Here is a 22,006-nt window from a genome sequence, read left to right on the forward strand (position 1 = left end):
TTAAATAGTACTCCATGGCGGTAGATTGTAAGCGGACAATAGAAAATATCTTCTCTACACTTTGGTACTTTGGAGTGGGTTTAGTTTCCCTAATTGATTTGCATTAAGTCATAATGCAAATCCAAGGATTATTTATAAAGGACAGAAAAGAATAAATACTCGATGCAGATTATTAATTCCGCTTGAAGAAATTGAAAATGGGAAATGTCGAATTAAATTCCATGTTTTATTTATTTACAAAGTTCTAACAAATATTAATTATCTGAATTGTTTTGAAGCGTTTTGTGAAATGGCTTCGTGCATTGTTTTTAAGGGTTTCTTTATTTCGAATTGAATCATTCAATCAAATATCCCAGTTGTATATATTTTATTATTAATTTTTAGGTATTTTCCCTTAAAATATAATAATAATATAAATAACCAAAAAAAAGAAGGGGAGCTTAAATATTGAAATTTAAACAATAAATACTTTAATAATAATAATAATAATAATAAAAAAATGTCTCGAAGAAGAAAAACCTTGTATAGACGTTCTGAAGTATTTTAAATAATTAATTAAAATTAACTATAATTCAGTTCTTTTCGACTTTTTTCTTGTAAGGCTTTGATATACATGTATAAGTTTATATTTGTTCCGATAACGTCAATTTTTTTATATATATATATATTTATATATATTATATATAAATACTAATTAACTTAATGTACCTTAAACTAAATTTAATTAAAAACCTAACGTTCACTATTCAATTATTGTTCGAAAAAATTACAATAATTAAAATATAACAACTTTAAAAGAGGTTATTTGGTCGATCAGTATTATTTTAATTTAAAAAAATTAGATATAAACAAGAACCAAATAGCTCCTTTTCCATTCGAATATTTTCAAACAGTAATTGAATATTAAAAATTGGCCATAATTTATTGGTTGGAACGAACAAACAAACGATTGTTTGTATATTTAATAATTTTGGAAGTTTGTCAAGTTTTTTGAAATTTTTTATTATTTTTTTCACTATATAAGAATTGAGTTTAAAAAATTTTTCAAACCGTGCAGGCCAGGCGAGATAATTTTTGGTTGTATTTTTTTTTTGTCTGGGGTGGGAAAAATTGCCTAGTTTTTAGATTTTTTATCAAGACAAAATTCGGCAATTATATAGAAGAGCATTTTGTTATAGAAAAACCCAACGTTAATTTTTCGTTTTTTTTGCGTTAATATTTTTTTCCATAGTGTGTTCGTTTCGTGACGTCATTTCCATTATTTTTAAACATTTGCATGGCAATATTTTTATGATCCAAATTTGTATTATTTTAATCCTCAATTTTATTTCGTTACGGTAGTTTTTATTTTATCGTAATTAATTTGTGTTTTTCTTTATTTATTTCCTTCTTAAAAAATTCTACTGGTGATTTTGAAAAAGAGAAGAAATTTTTCAACTATTTTTCATTTGGCAATTTGTTGATTTATTCATATTTACGAACTACTATTTTTGTTTGTATTATTCTTTAAGTTCGTAAATATTTTTTTTTATTTATATTTAAACCTTTAAAATATTTTTATAGGTCTAAAAATTAATTTATTTTTTTTTTTTGAGAAAAATGTTTATATGGGGGGTTCTCTCACAAAGCTATATCTTTTTGTTTGTTTGTTTGTTGTTGTTTGTATGTTTGTTTAATGATCCTATATATACCGTTTTATATTTGTTTAAAAAATTGGATCACTCGTGGTATATTTTAGTTTATTTTTAAATTTTGGGGATTTTTTTTGATGGAAGAAAATTGTTTTATTTTTAATCTCAGTTAATTATTTAATTAAACTATGTTTTTGTGTGAAATTGCATAACCGACACTAAATAGCTGTATGGTTTATTTATTTTAATTTTTCCCCCCATAATGCTTCAATAACATTTTTCGAAATTAAAATTATTTGATTAAAATGTGGCGGTATTAACCGTTATGTATCACACTAGTGTAACATTTTAGCGAATATATAATATTCACACCTCATTTAAACCAAATTTAAAAACAAGCCTGCTTTTACACAACAATATATTAAATCTTTTTTCTTTTTTTTTGTAATTTACCAGAATTTTAATTTTTGTTAAATTTTTTTCTTATTTTTAATTGTTTATATAAAACTTTTTTTCTCATACATGCGTTTTTGTATTTTATATTTTTAAAAAGTTTTGAAATATACATGGAGAAATAACGCCTCAAATTAATATATCTTCTTTAAATTATAACAGAAAAACACTATGATCAAAAATTCTTCTATTTTTAATATTATTTAATTTTTTTTTTCGTGGAACTTTTGTTGTTAATTTAAAATGTTTTCTCCATTTACATATTTTTAAGGTGCTTAAGAATGAGCATTTGATGAAAGGTTGTTGTTTTTTTTTTTTTTTAAGTTTCGAGAAAGGCAGCTTGGTTAGGAGCTTATAATGCTATTTACACGCATTCCAATAAACGTGGGATGCAATCGATTTAACTTTTACTTTTTCACAATTTTTTTTTATCTTCGGTTTTTGGAAAAATAAATAAATTTTTTCCTCCTGAATTATTCGCCATAACGGGGCGAAATTAATAGTTAAATTAATTAAAAAAGACCGGTTATATTTTAGGGGTAATTTAAAAATTGCTGATCACAGACGAAATTTTCGTCCTAAAAATATTTTAATTTTCGAGAATCGATATAAATTACCGTACTTTATAATTATTTTCGATTTAATAATTGTTAATCAATTTTTTAATGTTAGTTACGTAGGTTTTAGGATGAAAATTTAGTCTGATAGTTAATTTTAAACACGGATGTAGAAATTATTTGAGTTTTTAATCAACAATTTGAACCGGTTTACACAAATATTTTGATTTTCTTTTATATTATTATTTTAATAATTAAATCCGATTCAAATTGTTATTAATTATAATCGCGTTTAATTCAAACAATTTCTTTGTATATCTTTTTGAAATTAACATTTGAACGGAATCACTATTTATATTAAATACTAATTAAATTAAGTTCATTATAAATCTAATTAAATATACCGGTATTAAGTAAATAATCCGAATTAACCAATTAATATTAAACAATAATAAAACAGCCCCTGATAAATATTCTTCAAATACTTTTCTTTTTTCGTAAACAGACGGATTAATTTCTTTTTTTAATATTACTTTTTTTTCACGGTTGATAATTTTTTGAAATTAATTAATTTTCTTTTAATTAAAATATTGCCACTCTAGGAGGAAATATGGTGTGAGAAAAAGGTGTCTAGATTCGTATAATTTATGTTTGTTTATTTGATCGATCCCAATTCGAAAAAACTTGAAAAATAATTTTTGGTTTTTTAAATATTAATTATTCTCATTAATTGATTCATTTTCGTCGTGGTGTCGAGATGGAATTTAGCGCTTTGCAAATATCGCTAGAGAATGATTTTAAATGAATGAAAAAACAAGGGGATTTAAAGATGTTTAAATTTGTTTTAACAACTACGATTATTTTTGTTTGAAAGATAATGAAAAAATTCATTCACAATAGTATTTCTTATATCTTATAAATTTTTTTTGAAACTACCCTCTCTGAAAAATTCAAACATTTAAACAACTGTACAATTACGTTGGGTAGAAAAAATGTTTTTCGCAGACGGGATATCTTATATTAATTATATCGTGATCATAATTTATAATCTTTGTTTATTTTATTATTCGGTTTAGTTTCTTTTATTTTTTTTTTGTGGTTTTTAAATTTTTCCCCAAATGCTATATATATTTATATATTAAGAATATGCATAGTGTCCCATTCAAACGTTTCTCTTAGACAATATTTCATTTTGATATAAGCAAATAAATATAACGTTTTATTTTAAATGGTATCTTACGATAAATTTGTTGATTTTAACGATGTATTTTGATACAGCTTGTTAAGATCTTTAAAATGACACCAATTTAGTCAATTTCTAAATGTAAGAACGAGAGCTGGAACTTTTTCAAAATTTGTTTATGATGTTAAGTGAAAAGGGGTCACGAGAAAACCAGCCAGCCATTCAGCGAGGGTCGGAACAATAGTTTTACAGCTGTAAAGATCGCGGAAAAATAAAAACGTTCTAAATTCAAAGCGTATTGCTCCAATTTGGACATAAATGGTCTCATTTTAAAGATCTAATTGAGCATTATCAAAATACGAAATTTAAACCACGATTTTCGCAAAATTGACACCTTAAAATATTCTGTTTATACGCCGAAATTTGTGTACCGAATTTAAGAACAATCCGATTGTCGCAAAATATAATTCGATCGCGTACAAATATTTGTTCAATAGGGTATTATCTAAATTTATTTACCCGTTGGTTTTTGTAATTAGTTTTTCAAATATTCAATTCTCTAAATTTAAAATTTTTCAAATTTACTACAAGATATATAATATATTTAACTATCTCGGCATTCCATTGATGTGTAAAATTTATCTAAGCTATTACGATTTATTTAAATTTGAATATATATATTAGACTAGAGTTCCAGAAAAAATGTAAAAACAATTTTTCTCGGCTTAAATATGATTTTTTTTTAATTTTTACGACAATCGGAGTGACTTATTAATTCATTTAAAACCAATTAAACTTTGGCCAAGCGGAGTTACAACGAAGAAACCATAATATAAATTTATAAATACTATTTGTTTTAAACGTGGGTGGTGATTTAAAGGGTATTTTGTCAAATAGAAAGATTTCTTTGGTTTAATTAATTTATATTTTTTCTTCTGGTTTTTTTTTTTGAAAAAACAATTTTTGTTACTTTATATTATATAGATATAATAATAGACAAAAATGTCATTTGTTTTTATTTATAACATGTAGACCTAAAACACCTGTCACGCGCATCCTTCTCTTGTTCACCAATCACAGTAAAATTGTCGCAGTTTTTTTTTTAATATGAGTCTCTTTTGTATTTTATTTTTAAACCTTCCTATATTTTATTTTCAAGTCTTTGCTTTTTTAAGTATATATATATATAACAATTTAAGGGGGGTTTGAACTCCGCAATCGCATTATTTGTGTATGGATTCAAAGGGGTTAAATTCTCGTTATTAACTACGATAAAAGTGTGATTTGTAATTTTATTAAATATAAAGAGTACCGGAAAGAAATTTAAAATGAAAAGGTGTATGAAGTAACGATCAATTATTAAAACTGCGAGTGGATGAATTTCATCCGATATTTTTTTGAAACACTCTTTAAGAAGAAGAAGAAGGAAGAATTAATAATTGCTTCAAAGAAAGGAATTTAGGAGCAAACTATGAAACTTCATTATAGATTATTTTAATTAATGGGGTGCTGGAAAGAAAAGTAAGGAAATTAAATGTTAATCCAACAATGTAAATTAGAGATAAAAAACCCCGCTTTTTTATATTATTCGCGCAATGTAATTTCCTTAAATTTTTTAATATATTTTGTTACGTTAGCTACTATTCGTTATATCGCGTTGACTGGTCGACTGGGTGGCTTATTTCCTCTGTGAGGAGAGTGGTAGTCTCTGTCCCTAGCGTGGTGCCCCGGTGGGGGTCCGTGACCTTGAGGCGGGTAGTGTCCTCCGCTGCCCCCGGGACCCGAAGCGCCAAGGGGCGGGCGCGAATGATGAGACGAGTGTCCACCGTAATGAGGTTCGTGATCGAGACGCGGGTCTCTCGTGTCGCGAAGCTCGTGCTGCCCCCTGCCGTCGTCCTTCATGATGGAGCGCGTCCCCCCATGGGGAGGAAGTCCCTCCGTGGAAGGCGAGTCGTAGTCTTCGTAGTCGGGATGCTGCGAATGGGGGTGATGATGTAGAGAAGGATGTATAGGTTCGAGTCCCCACTCGGGCCCGGGCCCACCACTCAGTCCCCTGCTACCCGCGCCGCCAACAGGCCCCATCAGCCCTCGATCCCTATCACGGTCTCTGAGATCTCGTGAGTCTCTACTCGCCGCGGAAGAATGGTGCGCGTGTGGCCCGCCATGATGATGATGATGCGTCGCGCTACTACTAGAACTACCACCGACACCCGCGGGACCGGGACCAGGACCCGGACTCTGGTAATGCGGATGAGGTGCCGCGTGTGACGCGGGAGGACCGTAGAAATCGTGCAGCTCGGCTGGATGCCGGTCGTACGGAGGCATGACGTCCCTCCGATCCCGGTGGTCGCGAGGATCGCCTCGAAGATCGTGAGGACCCATATAGTCTAAAGGCATATCCATGTCCGGTGAGGACATCTGCAGACAAGGGAAAACATTTTAATAGACATTCGTTAAAATCATAAACGAAGAAGTTTACTCAAATTTTGACTTACGTCTCCTACGTGCCGGGGCCCCCTCCTATTATCTAATTGACTTCTATAATGAAGGCCTGGCGGTGTGGTGTTGTGCCTGGAAAGCCCCGCGCCGCTTCCCGTTGCCGGACCATGTCCGAGATTGGGATCCCCGGATGCCGGGTCGATTCTGGGTGAGGCGTGAGGTGACGGAATCGGCCTCTGGATCGTCGGGGGTGGAGTTTGAACTGGCGGATGCGTCGCTCGCCAATAAGCTTCTAGGAATTCCGCTAAATGTTCGCACGCTTCCTCCAATTGATTTTCATCTAAGATAACGTCGAACATTTCCTACGCAAAAACACATCGTCATTATTCGTCATGTACCATTGTTGTTTATAGCCTCAAAACTTACCGGAGGACACTGAGCCAACTTTTCTGCCGCCACCATTTGTACGTTCAAATTACGGCTCTGAGATTTGCCACGGGATTTTATTAAACGTTGCAATACCTTTGGAGAAGAAATTTTAACATAAACTACGATAGGCGCCAAAGACGTTTTGGCAAGTTGAGACGGGTGGTTAATAGTGTCGCAGTCCAGAACTACAAGCTGAAGCGTTCGAGCTAACTCAAATATGCGTTCAATTTCAGCTTGCACCTCGGCTAAATAATAGGAAATAAAATATTTGATCAATTTCAAATTGATCGAGAACTGAACAAAAGTTAAGAAACCTACCCAGGCACGACGACCTACTATTCGACCTCTCCATGATAGCTCTTTTACTAGGGTTGTTCAATAGCGACCGCTTCGCCAGTGATATGTCCGCCGTCACTCGCGTGATTATGATCCTGCAATGGTTTAAAAAATGCTATATTGTCAGCTGATATGCATACGATTTTTAACGTAATTTTAAGTGATGATACATACCCAATCACCGACCTCCCTTCGAAACGGTGTTTGAGATAATCAAAAAGGGCTTTCTGCATCATATCCGTAACCTCGTAACCTTTCAAAGAAGGTCCCACCAACACCACGGGTCGCATGGAAGGCACTACGTCATATGGGGGAATATTTTCAGACTAGATAAAACGAAAAAGAAAATTGCATTGATCAACAATGTCCCAATAAGTGCTTCACTGCAATAAATCGATTTCGAAAAGTTATTTTTAACTATGGCCCTATTTAATTCTACTTCTTGACCATAAAGGTCTTAATCTATAGATTAGCTAATATACGAAGAAAGTGAAAGAAGTTGAAAAGAAATTTTAATAATATTTTTCCTCAAGGAAAAAACAACACTCGCCACCTTCTTGAAGAAAGGCTTTCTCTTTTCCTTAGCCGGTGGCGTCGTGATAGACTTTCCCAGCTTAGAATTGCTGAGGCTGTCGCTGTCTTCGCCACCGAGGTTGGGTTCCAAGCCATTCTGGTCTGTTTCAAACCCTGTAAACGTTGCAACAAATTAACGTTCTTCGATTAAGAAACCGAGGGGAGACGACAAAACGGGACCAAATGCTCGCTACGAACCTGGAGTGGGTGGCGTGGAACCCCGGGAGTTGGAGGATTTGGAGTTTGAGAGGACATCGTTGACTAGGCCTCCCAAATTATTGGAGGAACTGGTTTTACTGAATTTAATCAAAACAATATTGTTACTTCTATATTAGAGACGACGACAAGGTTTAGGGCGGTTTAGGGTTAGACCTTACCTAGAATATAGTCTATTACTCCTCGTCTGTGTTTGCTGCAGACGAAGATTTTCTAGTTTAACGGGACTAGGAATGAATCCCACATCACAGCCTTCTTTCACCAAACGACCGATCCACCAATCGTTGTTGTATTTCTAAGTAGAAGTAACGAGATCCAATTAGTGAAATGTCTAAAACAACTAAACGCATAAGCGTGGTACCTCTTTGATATGGAGAAAGTCTTTGATGCCAAAAGAGATGGCACAACCGTGGACTGGTGAATCATCATCCAGGGAACCATCGTAAGCCACATTGGTGCGCACTGCAAATGCTACTGGTTTTGTCTACAAATAACAATATTTAATTTTGAAATGAAGAAGTTTCTATAAAGTCACAACGGTAGTCCAGTCCAGGTTGTAGAGTGATCGAATAACTTACTCGAGCTTTTTCTAATTGTGCTAGGGCCTGACGTTCTGTTTCCCGCCTTAAAGCTTCTCTTTCTTCGTCCAGCGACAGATCTGAGGAAGGTTGGCTATAATTGGAGTCTGCCGATCCCTGTTTGTCAACAACACGAAAGAAAAACAGTCCAAAAAATTACTATTATTCCCGTCTTATCTTAATTAATTTCAAACAAAAACGAGAGTCGGCTGCAAAAATTGCGTTAGTTTACTTTCGCCAGTTCTAAGAAACATTCAAATTCTACTCTTAAGAACGACGTTAACGTTCGCCGGTCTTTGAATAATCGATCGCCTAAAACTTAAATGTAGGCCAAATAAAAGCCGTGCCGTGCCGCTTTAGCTGCATTCGCGCGGTGCTAGCTTGCAACACGTAATTTGGTGTGAGGAAATTTTTTTTGACTGATTTTTTTTACTCAATTTAATATCTGGTAATGGAAAATTAAGAAAATGGATTTCTACTGCATGGCCGTCTTTAATTTCTAGTGAAAAGATTAAAATCGAAAAAGTAGGTCGAATCTCTAAGAGGGTATGACTTGAAAATTTAATGGTCCAGGTTTTAGAGGCAAATGCCCTTTTCCGAGAATGTTTCTCTTCAAAAATTCGTCTTCACTAATTTATGTTACAGCTAATGGATAAAAATCACGTGGCTTTTTTTAGGATTTCAAAATTCTAAAATACAGTAATTTATAAACATCAAGGTTTTATTGATCGGATTCGATTTAGACACTAGATACATCCATAAGTCCAGACTGTTGTAGGTCAGATTGGATTAAAGGAATAGCTCTACTTTATCTTATTTAACTTCTGTTTCAAATCGCAATTAGTCCTGATAGTTAGGAGTGATAGTATTTTTACATTAGTATTGCCTAAACGCCAGCCTTGGACGCTTTGAGCGGACCCATAGAGGGTAATATAGTTTTTACGGGCCTCAATAACTTAATAGCTCTAGAGAAAGCTAGTTTGGTTTTCCCTTATTTTAGGGATAATTAGAAAAAATGGCAAAGTTTGCCGTAAACAGTATGAAGGTACTAATCATAACAGCAGCGGTGTTGAAATTCCTAGTAGCTTAGGCTAACGGAAATCCCTAAGGTTTAATGGCCCCACCCTAAGCTGATACCGGGAAAAAAAGAAAAAAACATGTTTTTGAAGGTTGTCCTCACACCCGAAGCCCATAAAGTAGAAGTAAAATATGCAAAATACCGTAATTTTTGCAGATATTTAATTATTACGCATTACTTCTACTTGTGGCCTTCTGAGCTTTTAATAATAAGCCAAATCAACACTGCGCAGTAGCTCTCCGTTTTAAGCGTAATTTCATACGTATTATCAAAAGTAAATAGAAATAACACAAAGTAAGGCACTGGTGTGGATGAAAGCCTTCCGTATGCCCAGTGTCGTGATATTTACACCGCCAAGTTCCACACGTTGCATGTGCACTTTATGTTACATTTATTTGCCTTTAATAACCATATCAATTATAATTTTTACACTCTTAAAAAAATATTACAAAAATTTGAAGCAAAAGTAAAATGAGTAAAAAGTGCGAGTGCATAGAGTGAAGAAAAAAAGAAACGTAATTAAAAAGAAAAAAAAAATAAAAATCTGTTACAAAAAAAATAGAATTATTAATTTAATATCATAAATATAGAAAATAGAATAGAAATGTATGAAAATAAGAAAAAGCAAAAGCTTACCAGTGGTGTGTACTTGGACATAACAGAACACTGGGGTTGGATGTGTGGGCCAAGACTGTTCAGTCCACGCAAACATGCAATAAAAGAACAACACAGAAAATGAGCACTCAAAAATAGAGAGAGAAAATAAAGAAATTCTTTTATAACACCCAAATTATAAGATGTAAGAAATAAAATTTTAATTTAAATCAATAAAATATCTAGTAATTTAACGTATTGGTTTACCCAATAATTTTATTTCACCCTCCCATTATATATATTGCAATATATATTTTCAAAATCATTGCAATATGTTTTTGCAATATATATTTTCAAAATCATTGCAATATGTTTTTGCAATATATATTTTCAAAATCATTGTAATATGTTTTTGCATTTTTAACTAAGTAAAACATTGCTGGACATTTATTATAAATTATAAATTATAATCAGCTAATAATTTTCACGAATAAAAATTTGATATTTATATGGCAGAGTAAGTTCATTTCATTAACTGAAATATTTTTAGTAAACCGAATGAATTTTTACTATTGAAACCCAGACAATATTCACGAGAAGCGAATTTGTAAGATATTGTATTTCATTTATCGATCAGACTATAATTCGTAAACCAAATAAAACTTTAAAGCTCAAACCTTTATACTTAAAATGTTTGAGATACCAGAAATTTTAGGAAAAATAATCCCAAAAAACTATCTTCATATGAAATCATCTGCCATATAACCCATATGTGGACATGGTCTCGAAACTCTTGAACACAACCCAGAGCACTTATGGTTTTCATTGATCTTATCCGCGAATGTACTCTTATATTGTCAACTTCTAGCACCCGATTCTGAGATTTTACGTGATTAAAATTATTTTACGAATATTTTTTATCATGATATAAAATATAAATTAACAATTATGCGATTTAAAATTCACCAGAACTTTTTAAGTGAATTAAACATCTAAATACAAAAACGTCATACTAAATTACAACTCCATTTCAATTCCTCCTTGATTCGAACCACAGCCAATACTAGAATTGAAAATTTCCATCATCCATGGTAGAGTAAAAGATGATGGGGGAGAAATATTGATCCAAAGTGGATTCACAGATGAGAGAAGGGAGAGCTCAGAGGCCGGAGATGAAAATGAGAGTCAAAACTATGCCAATAATGATCTAGTACTTCCCCTCTAGTACATTTATCGCTCTCACCGCATCACCCACCATCAGAAGGGATCCAAAGACTATCGTTAAGAAATGAAGAACTTAAACGAATTCGTTTGCAATTTGGAATTCCCTTCGTGGGAGTAATTAAGTAAAAAAAAATATCTCAAGTAAGTAATCTTGGATTGACACGACCTACGCTATTAGGAGCCGAGTTGTTTAATGGAGAACCTATTGAGACACGTTACGTTCAAGGTAATTGTTGAAGTGAAAATGGAGAGAGATGCTTAGTGATGAGGATAGAAAATTAATGATTTGTCCAAACCTCGAAGGGTCCTTGTAATTTGTAAGATTTCGGGATGGGAGATTTATGAAATATTGTCGTGGTTTAAGGGCTTGTTCATAAATGATGTCACGCTCTTATTAATAGCATGAGTTTATAAGATACGTTACATAAGTAGGACACTACCTATACTTCGAAATGCAAGAGACTTGTAAGTTCGAAAACGACGCGAGAATTGGTTACATTCGGTTTTGCATCTTATTTAGTCTGTACTAAGCCATTGACAGCGCCTCACCAGGCGTAGCTTTACGAGAATCTATGACCTATGTCACTTCATGACAAGCTCCAGTTTGTAACCACAGACAAACTTATGGAACATATCTTTTCAACTTATGCTAATTGAAAGATTCTATTGATATTTTTACGTATTTCCAAAGATTCTTGTTCGAAGAGACTTTACGACGAAATAACCTTTAATAATGAATCGAGAAGGCCATTAAATGTAAAATCCATCGTTAATTATTTGTTAGGTTGAAAGGAAACTCTAGTTACGTCCCCTCTGTTTCGTAACACACAATCGAAGTACTACATTGAGTGGCAGGATTTAAAAAGTAGAAAACCCTTTCGGGTTTTATTCCCGAGATGGAAGTTAACGAAAAAAAAGGAATACAGGAGAGTTTTTTAAACAAGTAAAGGTTTACACGCATCTTGCGAAGGGCTAGAGCGGGGAAGGTCGTTTTGTACGGGAAACACCAAATGTTATCGATTTAAAATACAGCTATAGGGACCAGATCGTCTCTAGAGCTACTCCGGAGTAGGATTACTGCGAATGGAAAGACGATGAAAGTACTTGATTATTGCCTTGAAAACAATTTACAACTGTATGAAGTGTCACCGAACGATTTTAAAGTTTTAGAGGATCTATGAACTACCATTTCATTTGTGAACGTCTGAAGGTAATTGTAGTTAGGGTATTTTGTAATGGTATATTTTGTCTAAATCTTGTTAGTAAACCTAACTTCATTTCAAAGATTATGAAATAAAATTCATGTTTTACAACTGAATCAATTTATTTTAGAAGTGTAATTTCATTTCAGGCTTTATTTTAAAAATAAATATTTTAAATACCATTCCATTCAACGTTTCCTTTAAGAGTGCGAAAGTATTTTAAACACTTTCTTTCTCACTCACCAAGTTTCAAAGCTATCACACAACGAAACCGTCAGAGGATCAGAGTTGCGAGAACTTGGTGATCTCGAGTTTTTCAAACTTCAAATAATCCAGCACAAAAAAATAGTCAATAAAACGTATGAATCCCTCGTTCTCAATGTTTAGCAGATGAAAGAAATACCGAGAATATTTTCGAAGCTGATACACGATCGTTTTTCTTTCCAATTGAACTGCCATTAGAAGGGATTAAACTGGAATGCGAGCAATGGATCGATTTCCCATCTACAGTCAGTCCCCTTATGCGTGGGAGGTATCATGAAAAAGTACTAACTCAAATTTGTTGTAGTACACATTTATCGATGAAATAACCCCATTGGATGTTGCTTTCTAAACGAAGGGTACGTGATGTTCAAAGAAAGAATGACCTTTGTGTTTAATATTAAGTTTAATCTTAAATAATTTGGTATTGAAGATTATACTGTATCGCAATTAAAATACTTGTTGATATTTATTGAAATAAATAGTTAAACAAACGAATATAATAATAATATAATTGACCTGGTTTAAAATTCTACTTATTGCTCGAATTTTTTCATAAAATAATGTCACTTCCGTCTTTCACGAACGTTTTAAGTTATGAGAAGTTCAAAACATTTCTTCAAAGTTTGTCAACTGATATTTCGGAAAGCACCACTAACCCAGTTGCGGTTCCTTCCGAAAAATGCGGGCCAGGTTTTGAACGTACCAAATAGCTTAAGTGATATAATAACCACTAAGTATGACACTCAATGAAATACGTCAATTAAAGTGTGCTTTTCTGAAACAAACATGATTTACACTGAACTAACTTCTTATTTGTGACAATTCATGTAAAAGAAACATATCAATATGAATAAATAAGGAGTTCATCAGATTTAGAATAGCGAGAACTTTCAAATCACGCCGAGATACACATGTAAACAAAGCTTCATTTGCCACGACGGTAGTGGGAAGTGTTAGACTTATCGTTATCATATTGCCTATGCTAAAAAACAAACACTAGAGTATTTATGGGTGAACGCTATTTTTTGGCATTGGTAACAAGGTCTTTCAATGGTCCAAGACAGCTAGTGGAAGATTTTTTAAAAAAACGAACGAGGGTATATATCTACCGCGAGAATTTCAAAAACATTCTAAATTTAGGGGGCCTGTGTTTTCATTAGGAACCAACCAAACGATTCTAGAGAAAGAATGGTGATGACAAAGTCACGTTACATTTTAAACAAGCATCCATACCCCAAATTTCAACCAAGAATTTTCTATTTTAAATGCTAGAAGATTGATTAATCGACTTTTAACCATGCTCTAGAATTAGATTGAGCCTGATATTTTGTCTTTGATCGATAACCGCTCCAAATTAAGCGAACATGAGTGTTCAAAATAACGTCGGAAAATGGGCAATCAACGTTCAATATGACGTGGCAGCTTGGTCAATCAATGGAATAAACTTCGATTGCCTAACTTCAACAGTGATGGCTTATCAGGATGATCGAATTGGTGTATCATGTACATGGTGAACAATTTTGACTAAAGAAATATACCCAACATGTACATGAGAACAAAAAAATGCACTAGTTCTTAAACCAAAATAGACAACTTTAATCCCAACTTTCAAGTATATTTAATTTGTACAAGCTATATTTGTTTATTGCAAATGACGTCATAACGTCTCCTCGCCTTGAACACTTTTGTTTTATGTCAATAGACGGTAAGAACAAACATGTTAAATAATCGTAATAAAAGTTCAAGAGAAAAATAAAACTTTAAAATCAAATTTTTGAGCTTTAAAAAGGTTATAACAGACTGGGTCGAGTACAGACAAACTCAGTTCTCAAAGCGTGTAGAATAATATTTAGACTTTATCAGGCTCGAAAGGCGTCGGACGTTTCTAGGGCGAGAATGTATTAAAATTGCTTTTGGAAGAAAGACAGAGAAGATAGTAAGGAGCATGCGGATCCGAGGAAAGACGTTTCGGATAGTGGGGGCCTCCAGTCTCTTCCAACGGCATGCGTGAGCCGAATACCGCAGCAAACTCTAGCTAAGGGGAAAAGATTCCAAGGGTCAATGACCCAGCCTTAGAGATACGGGATCATTTCGGGGGAATAGAGGGATACAACAAGGACGTTTAATATCGGCACACATTTGCACCATATTAACAAACTTCAATTTAGACCTCCGAAATTGCATGCGCACACAAATTCATCGTTATGTCATCATCTGTATCAATTGAAGTTACATACTTTATCATCCTTGATTTTAAGCATTATATTTTAGAGTAGCGTTTGAAAATCAGTCTGTTTGGTATGTTTATCTATATAATTTTCATTGAAACACATTTTCTTGGCTTGACCCCTAAGTAAAATAGGCCAACCCATATACCTAGCAGCACAATTAGGTCTAGGGTGTTTATCCGCTCAGCTATAGTTATGAAATTATAAAATAATCGGTCAACCTGCACCGGTTTCAACAAGAAACGTAAATTACTAGAGCTTCTCTGAATTATTTATTTTTTCCAAGTTTAAGCTAAAATTGTATGTAGGACAGTTTGGACTCTATTACGAGGTTTGCATTCATCTGTCTTTTAAGGGCTTTTCCATAAGATCGTATTGCTTAACGAGCTTTTTAACTATATAGTATATAAAGACATCCTATTACCTTGAACCATTCGTTTCCTTTCATCCTAATCACAATATTCAGAATCTTCCCAATAGTTTAGTAAATTATACTATGCGGGTATAATAAAGCTCTATATATTCCACCTTTTTATTCTAAAAGAGAAACTGAATTGGGTCGAAAACACTATTAGACCGAATTGGATGCAATATATTGAAAAAAAAAGAAAAAAAAATATCGTTAGTATTAAATTGCACTCCAATCATATTTTGTGCGCGATGGCCTTGGGGCAAATTTTCATAGAACATTTTCGACCCAAAATCACCAATAGAACCCAATGTACAATGAATTTTGAAGAGGCTAACTATGGTTCCTCATTTTCTCTGAGAGGATGTATTATGAGAAGAACTGTTGTAATAGAAACCCATACACTAACTATTAATTTATAATATTTGCATTTTGAAACTAATATTGTATACCATATTTTCATACCAGTTGACTAAACAACGTCAATAGATCGATATTGAAGACGAAATAGGAGTCCTTCGTTCGCGATTGGTCCTTCTCTTTTTCCTCTTTTATCTATCTTTTCTGGTCTCTAATAAAAGCGCGTGGAAAAAGGCCATATTTTACTCCAGGGATGCTCCTCAGGGATCAGGAAAATTGGTTTCGGACAAAGATGTCACCAGGTTTTTATCCTTTACCAATGCTGCTACGTAATTCTATTGAGATCTATACATGCATATGCTAAATAACATAAAAGTTGAACGTTTATCTTATTTTTTATAGAGTTAAACAGGCATTATTTGCAATCAAAAACTAAACTGACTCAAATATAGGCCTAGTAGATTAAAATCTGTTCTTGGAAAGGAATATTTGATTTTCAATATTTTGTATTCATAGAAAATTCTAATAAGTTCATACACGTGTTAAGTCCCAATAAGTGAGATATGACATCGACACGTGGAAAGTAAAGCTAATTACTGTACATGAGTGATTATTTAATTGTTTTAGGGGCCAATCAATGTTTGGGAACTAATTATTGCAAACCCCATGTTCCTTGACACTTTGCACGCAGTTTCACCTAAAGAATACATCATTTCATTTATGGCAGACTCATCAGAACAACCCTCTTAACTTACGTAATGCACTTATGTTTTATGAAAGACACAATCATTTAATTTAATATTTGATCTAGAAGGGAGGAAACAAGGAAAGAAAAAAAGGATGATAGCTCTAGCAGTTAAGAGTTGTTCTTGTAGAGTTAGGTACATTTCAATTTAGTTTTGCAGGTTTTCCGTAGCAAATTTATCTCTCTAGTGTCGCTCGATGTAGGGGTACCCACTATTTATAGGGAGCCTCATTAAAAAAGACCATAGAACTGGGAACCCAGTGCCGCTACGCGTCAAAGGGGTTGATGCCAGCAATAGGCGACCAACCACCCTAGCTAGGCATGCAAACCATGATATATAGAAAAGACAGACGAGAAGACTGATGGAGGAGACGACGTTAAAGAGTTACTTAAACGTCCCGTTTCAAATTAAGTACACATAGTTTACAGACTAGGTGGATTCATACAATTTACACAGGCTAGGCTTCAGGTGTTACACAAGGAGGCCTAACTCACTGGGTGAGTCTAAATCCAGGCTTCCTTGTGTAAATGGTATGGATTCTTATAGTCTGTAAAATGCATTCATTCTATTGAAATATACGAATTAAAATTGAACACATGGAGAATAAGTTTGGCAAAACTGTAGCTCAGCGATTTTATTTTTAATTCACAACTTTTGAAATTAATATCATGGTGAGCTTTAATTTTGGTTTCCCTTAATTATTGGCCAATTTTAACAATTTATGCTTTCGAGTTGAACTCAACAGTCTTGCGTAACACCAGAGGCAAATCGGTGTTATTATTGAGTTTTTCATTTTTACCTCTTGAGCGCTCCATAACAATTTTGGAAGCAGAACTCAAAGGCTTTCGTAAGCTCCTTCGGATAGATCGAGAACGGTAAATGGAAAACAACATTACTTAAGCCTAATTTTAAAAGTTTAAGGCTTAGCATAGTTTGCATGAAGAAGTGAAGCTCATTTCTCGCGCTCTCATCCATTATTTTAAGACTTTTTAGTTCGTATTTTCAAAAGGAATGGTGATTTGATGAGATTTATGGTAGTTTCTTGATGTTCTAAATCCTATATAAATATAATTCGTGATGAGTTTAAGTACGCCTTTAACCGTTGTTGGCAATTGAGATCGTGCAGAGCTCATCATATTGCTCCTAGCCCTCCGCGAGTTGATTGCAAGCCAACGATAGAACAATGTAAAGATAACTGGCAACTAGCACCCCGTGAAACACTGGAAGCATAGAGCAGTTAACGGTACATTCGGAAAAAAAGAAGCCAGGCACGCTTCTGCATCCCGAAATTCTCCAAATCTCGCAATTATCCGAGATTTAAAAAGGCAATAGAAAGGTTAAGAAAAGGATAGGGATGTTTAAATGCGTTAAGAAACAATTTAGAGAAGTTTCATCTTGCAGTAAAACTAAAATTTTTGCATAATCTCATTGCTATTAAAACTTCGAAGTCCTATGTTCAACTATTCTTGAACGATATACTTGATAGCTACATAATCTGATTGATAATAAAGACCAACCCAAACCACTTTATCTTAGAAGCTGAGATTTCGCTAGAACATAAGTCTTAAGCAGCGGCTACTAGCTTAAGAAATGTTTTCTTATCCGCTACCATATTGGAAAATGGAGGCCATAAATGTAAAAAAATACAACTTCCTCTCGAAAGTTTGTATTTTTCAATCGCTGACATTGAATATACTTAATCACTATATCCAACAAACGGGCTTTATGATATTTGTTTGAATATGCCACCATATTTTTAAAATGGTGGCCAGAATGACACTGATTACACTTCATCACAATATCCAACAAACGGGTTTTATGTTATTTGTTTCAACATTCCACCATGTTTTTAAAATGGCAGCCAGACAAGTGACCCAAACATCCTGACAGAGTTGCGTCTATACATTTTAAACTTTACCCGGGCAACGCTGGTTTCCCATCTGCTAAGAAAAAGACTTTCAAAAATGTAGGCCTATATTCTCTAAAGTGTGACGTGACTTGTACTGGCAGTTCTTTTAGAAACTCTAGAGATGCGCAAACTAAAATTGTTCATGGAGATTAAAACCTCTTGTAGTCTGGTACTGATGCACTCAAAATGGGGTTTTTTAAAGGCGCGGGAAAGCCAGCTGCATTTTGTTGTTGCGTTTAAGCTTAGAAAAGTCGGACGCAAATTGGAGCGAGCGTAGATGGCGAATGAAAATGACATAAACAATCACGTGGTATCCAAAGGAGTCAAAAAAGGGATAATGTCATCATTCCAGCAAAAGCCCTGGATGTACGTATAATTCTTTTGAAAACTGCGCTAACCTAGCAGGATATCGAGGTTCGGGACCAACAAAGTACATCATTCTAAGCCTTGGCTGCAACATCGATTTTACAGCCCTTTCACTTCCTGTTCGTTCTACTCTCTCAATTCAAAAACGTCTGGATTTTCAATTTGACTGCGACGCTTCGACAGTTTTTCTTTTTTTTTCATCATTTTTACGAGGCTTGTTATAAAATTCATAACCCGAAATCGAAGGGAATAAATTCAAAATAAGGCCTATCTATAAATATGTTGTTTGTGCAATCCACAAACAACAAATTCGTTAAGCAAACAAAACCTTTCATAATGCCTTTAAAAATGTTTGTTGATCGGTATAGAACGTCACGTGATTGAAAGTCGATGTCAATAAATTTGTACCGTCACAATTTTTTTTCCCGCCATATAGGCATAGGCCTCGGAAAGAGGTAAAATTTATGGTTTTAGATATAAAAATGTATAAAAAAGAATTTGTCAGAAAAAAGAAAAAAACATATTTCACAGATGGAATTTTTCACTGGAAAAACCAATCTTTATCATTTTTGTCGAATATTAAATTGTATTTTCAGAGTGATACCGGATGAAATGAATTAATACCGCATTGCGTTTAGGCAACATTTCCTGTTTATTAAGGACGAAATTAAAATAAACATTAAGTGATTAACTAGAAAAACGTGGGGTCGGATATTTAATTTTAATAAAAAAAATAATTACGTTTCCAAATGGGAAACGGTCTAAATGAAAATTTAAATATTTCGAAATTTCGCGTACCTCGGTTGAGATTTCAACCCCTTGTTACAAAGAAGTCAGATGTGGAACACCTAAACATTGAAATTTCAACGGTTGGGTGAAACCCACGTTATTAATATTTTGGGGATTAACTACGATTTTCAAAGCAACAATTCATCAGGATCATTTTTTGATTAAATAATCATTAACATCCCTCATTTTGACAAAAAAATCCAGAACCTTAATACTTAGTAATTTCAGAAAATCTATAAAAGTTTTTCCAGACGTCTGCAACTATTGCAAAAGAAAAAAAGAGTGTTTCTATCGCGTGAAACGATATAGTAAACTTGAAAAACCACAAGGGTACGTTCGTATAGAAGAGGTAGACTGCGCGGTATATCTAAAATGGGTTTATATCCCTTCCAGAAAAACAGTCGTAAGAGTAACGTATACCTAACATATTTGAAAGGACTATTATCTAATTCTTAGAACCTAGGCACGGATGCACTTGAGGTTTGACGTGACCAGTGGAAATAACACCGGTAAATGTTGCACCGTATACGAAACGAAACAACCTAAAAACATCCCAGGGATCCATAAAACAATAAAATACCTTCTCTTTCAATTTTAAACTAATTTGTTCGTTTTTCTACAAAACTGATGTACTGGAAAAAATACATCGAACGTTTCCAAACTGCATCATTTAAGAATTGCACCGATTGTCAGCATTTTTTTTACAATTTCTACCCATGAAGAGCTTGCGACAAAAATTGAGTTGATTCATAATTTTGTTTACTATCCTCGCTCAGCTAATTTTGCAATACTAACTGTATTCTGACAGTCAGTACTAATAGGGCCTTATTATTGTGGGTTATCAACCAATGAGATCGAAGCAAATGTATTGGACATTTTTACGTTCATGAAGTTTTTTACATCGAAAGAAATGATACAAAATAAAATATATGGAAGCAGTGGGGTACATGACGTCAAGAGCTTTAAAGATGCTCGTAACTTTCTAAGTATTCGACCGATTTTGACCTAGTTTGCCTCATTTTGTAGCTTTGTGAGAGATTTACCATTAAATGAAGGTTATTTCACGCACTTTATTCCATAAAGTTGAACTCTCCCCGCAAAAGAAAATGTCAAAAATAAAACGATCACAAAAGCCCATTTAAAGCCACATATTTTAGATCAATTGAAACAGCCGCCATTTAAGCTAATAATAATAAGTTTACAACACCGCACCGTTTTTTAAAGAAAATATAATAAAATGAACCCAAATATTCTCCATGAACTTACCACTCTTTGAATTAGTTTCATTGGATCCCGACGCGATACAAAATTATTTACAAAAGATACGCGTTTAATTTTGGTGGATATATCACTGAACGATGATGGTACATAACCTAAGTTACGTATAAATAGTCGCTTAACCCCGAGAGACGGCTTAAAAAAAGAAGAAAAGCACGGTAAAAAAATTAAAACCGGTATATTGGAAAATGTAGCTAGCCTAGGGTTAAGGAAAAAGTCGAGCCTCGGCTGCCGGAACTTTCGGAGCTCGCGAAGATTTCCGAGAAGCACAAAACGCGAACCGGCATCTCTTTAAAACACAAATCCAAGACAAGCTGATGATACTGAATACGAATCCAAAGCAGCAAAGTAACAAAAATATTTTTTCTTTCCTCTCGCAAAATCCAAATTCGTTTCGGGAAGCCTCGGTTGTAGTATATTTGGTAAAAGTTAGTACGCGTAACTTTCTAGTGAAGGGGGTAATGCGAAGAGAAATTAGCGGGTTTGGTTTTGTACAAATGACTAGGATATACGGAAGAATTAAAGGTCCTAGCTCGAGCGCCAAACCTTGGCTTCGAGCGCTGGAAGAATTACGGTTTTCTCATCCAGACGGTAGCTGTATAGGCTAGGCATCGCGTTTAGTCTACAACATGGATTCCCGTTAGGAATTTTCTCCTCTCTCTCTCTCTGTCTCTCTCTCTTTCTCTCTCTCTCTCTCTCCCTCTTACACGCAGACTGGGAGAACGGAGAAGAGAAGAGAAAAGGGACCGCTAGGGTCTCTTCCATCCAATGGAGAAGAGCTTCTCATACTCATTTCCTCCAATAGCGTGCGGCGTTTAAAAGGATCGTGGAGAAGCTGTGACGAGTCTCTCGACTCTCTTCTCCGATGCTGTGACAAGGCTTAGCTAGTTTCATTCCACGCTTTTAGATATAGGAGCTTTAGCTAGAGAATGAGATTTCTCCGCTGGCTGGTGGTACGCGTGTGCTGGAGTATTGTAGATCTAGCGTATATTGCGCGATTCAACCGGCAAACTCCGAACATCCCACCACCCCTTTCTTACTCCCCCCCTTTAACCCACAATCAGTTTGCTTTAATGTGCTCTTCATTTGAACTAATTTGTATTCAGTGTTTGCTTTATTTTTATTTATTTTTTGTTTTGCAAATTTTTGGTTTTAAATCATAAA

General features: G+C 34.1%; 1 protein-coding gene across 8 annotated transcripts in view; it reads right to left on the reverse strand.

The window, feature by feature from the left end:
* Positions 1-977: 977 nt before the first annotated feature.
* Positions 978-22,006, reverse strand: part of Ca-beta (Calcium channel protein beta subunit) — a 46,563-nt gene continuing 25,534 nt past the window's right edge. For 2 of the 8 annotated variants that reach the window (XM_089845563.1, XM_089845557.1), the window contains 11 exons: positions 10,110-10,164; positions 8,396-8,512; positions 8,179-8,301; positions 7,979-8,112; positions 7,800-7,897; positions 7,579-7,715; positions 7,203-7,354; positions 7,011-7,123; positions 6,690-6,937; positions 6,320-6,625; positions 978-6,242 (listed from right to left, as the gene is read on the reverse strand). In XM_089845563.1, coding sequence (XP_089701689.1) covers positions 5,472-6,242; positions 6,320-6,625; positions 6,690-6,937; positions 7,011-7,123; positions 7,203-7,354; positions 7,579-7,715; positions 7,800-7,897; positions 7,979-8,112; positions 8,179-8,301; positions 8,396-8,512; positions 10,110-10,130 — 2,220 coding nt within the window. In that variant the 5' untranslated portion in view covers positions 10,131-10,164 and the 3' untranslated portion in view covers positions 978-5,471. Of the gene's footprint in view, positions 6,243-6,319; positions 6,626-6,689; positions 6,938-7,010; positions 7,124-7,202; positions 7,355-7,578; positions 7,716-7,799; positions 7,898-7,978; positions 8,113-8,178; positions 8,302-8,395; positions 8,513-10,109; positions 10,165-20,830; positions 21,522-22,006 lie in introns of those variants that run through there. The other 6 variants (XM_089845564.1, XM_089845560.1, XM_089845558.1 and 3 more) reach the window with 6 other exon arrangements.

This window comes from Phalangium opilio, unplaced genomic scaffold (assembly GCF_054372755.1).
Source record: "Phalangium opilio isolate 3A_F unplaced genomic scaffold, DU_Popi_V2 ptg000079l_1, whole genome shotgun sequence".
Lineage (NCBI taxonomy): Eukaryota > Metazoa > Arthropoda > Arachnida > Opiliones > Phalangiidae > Phalangium > Phalangium opilio.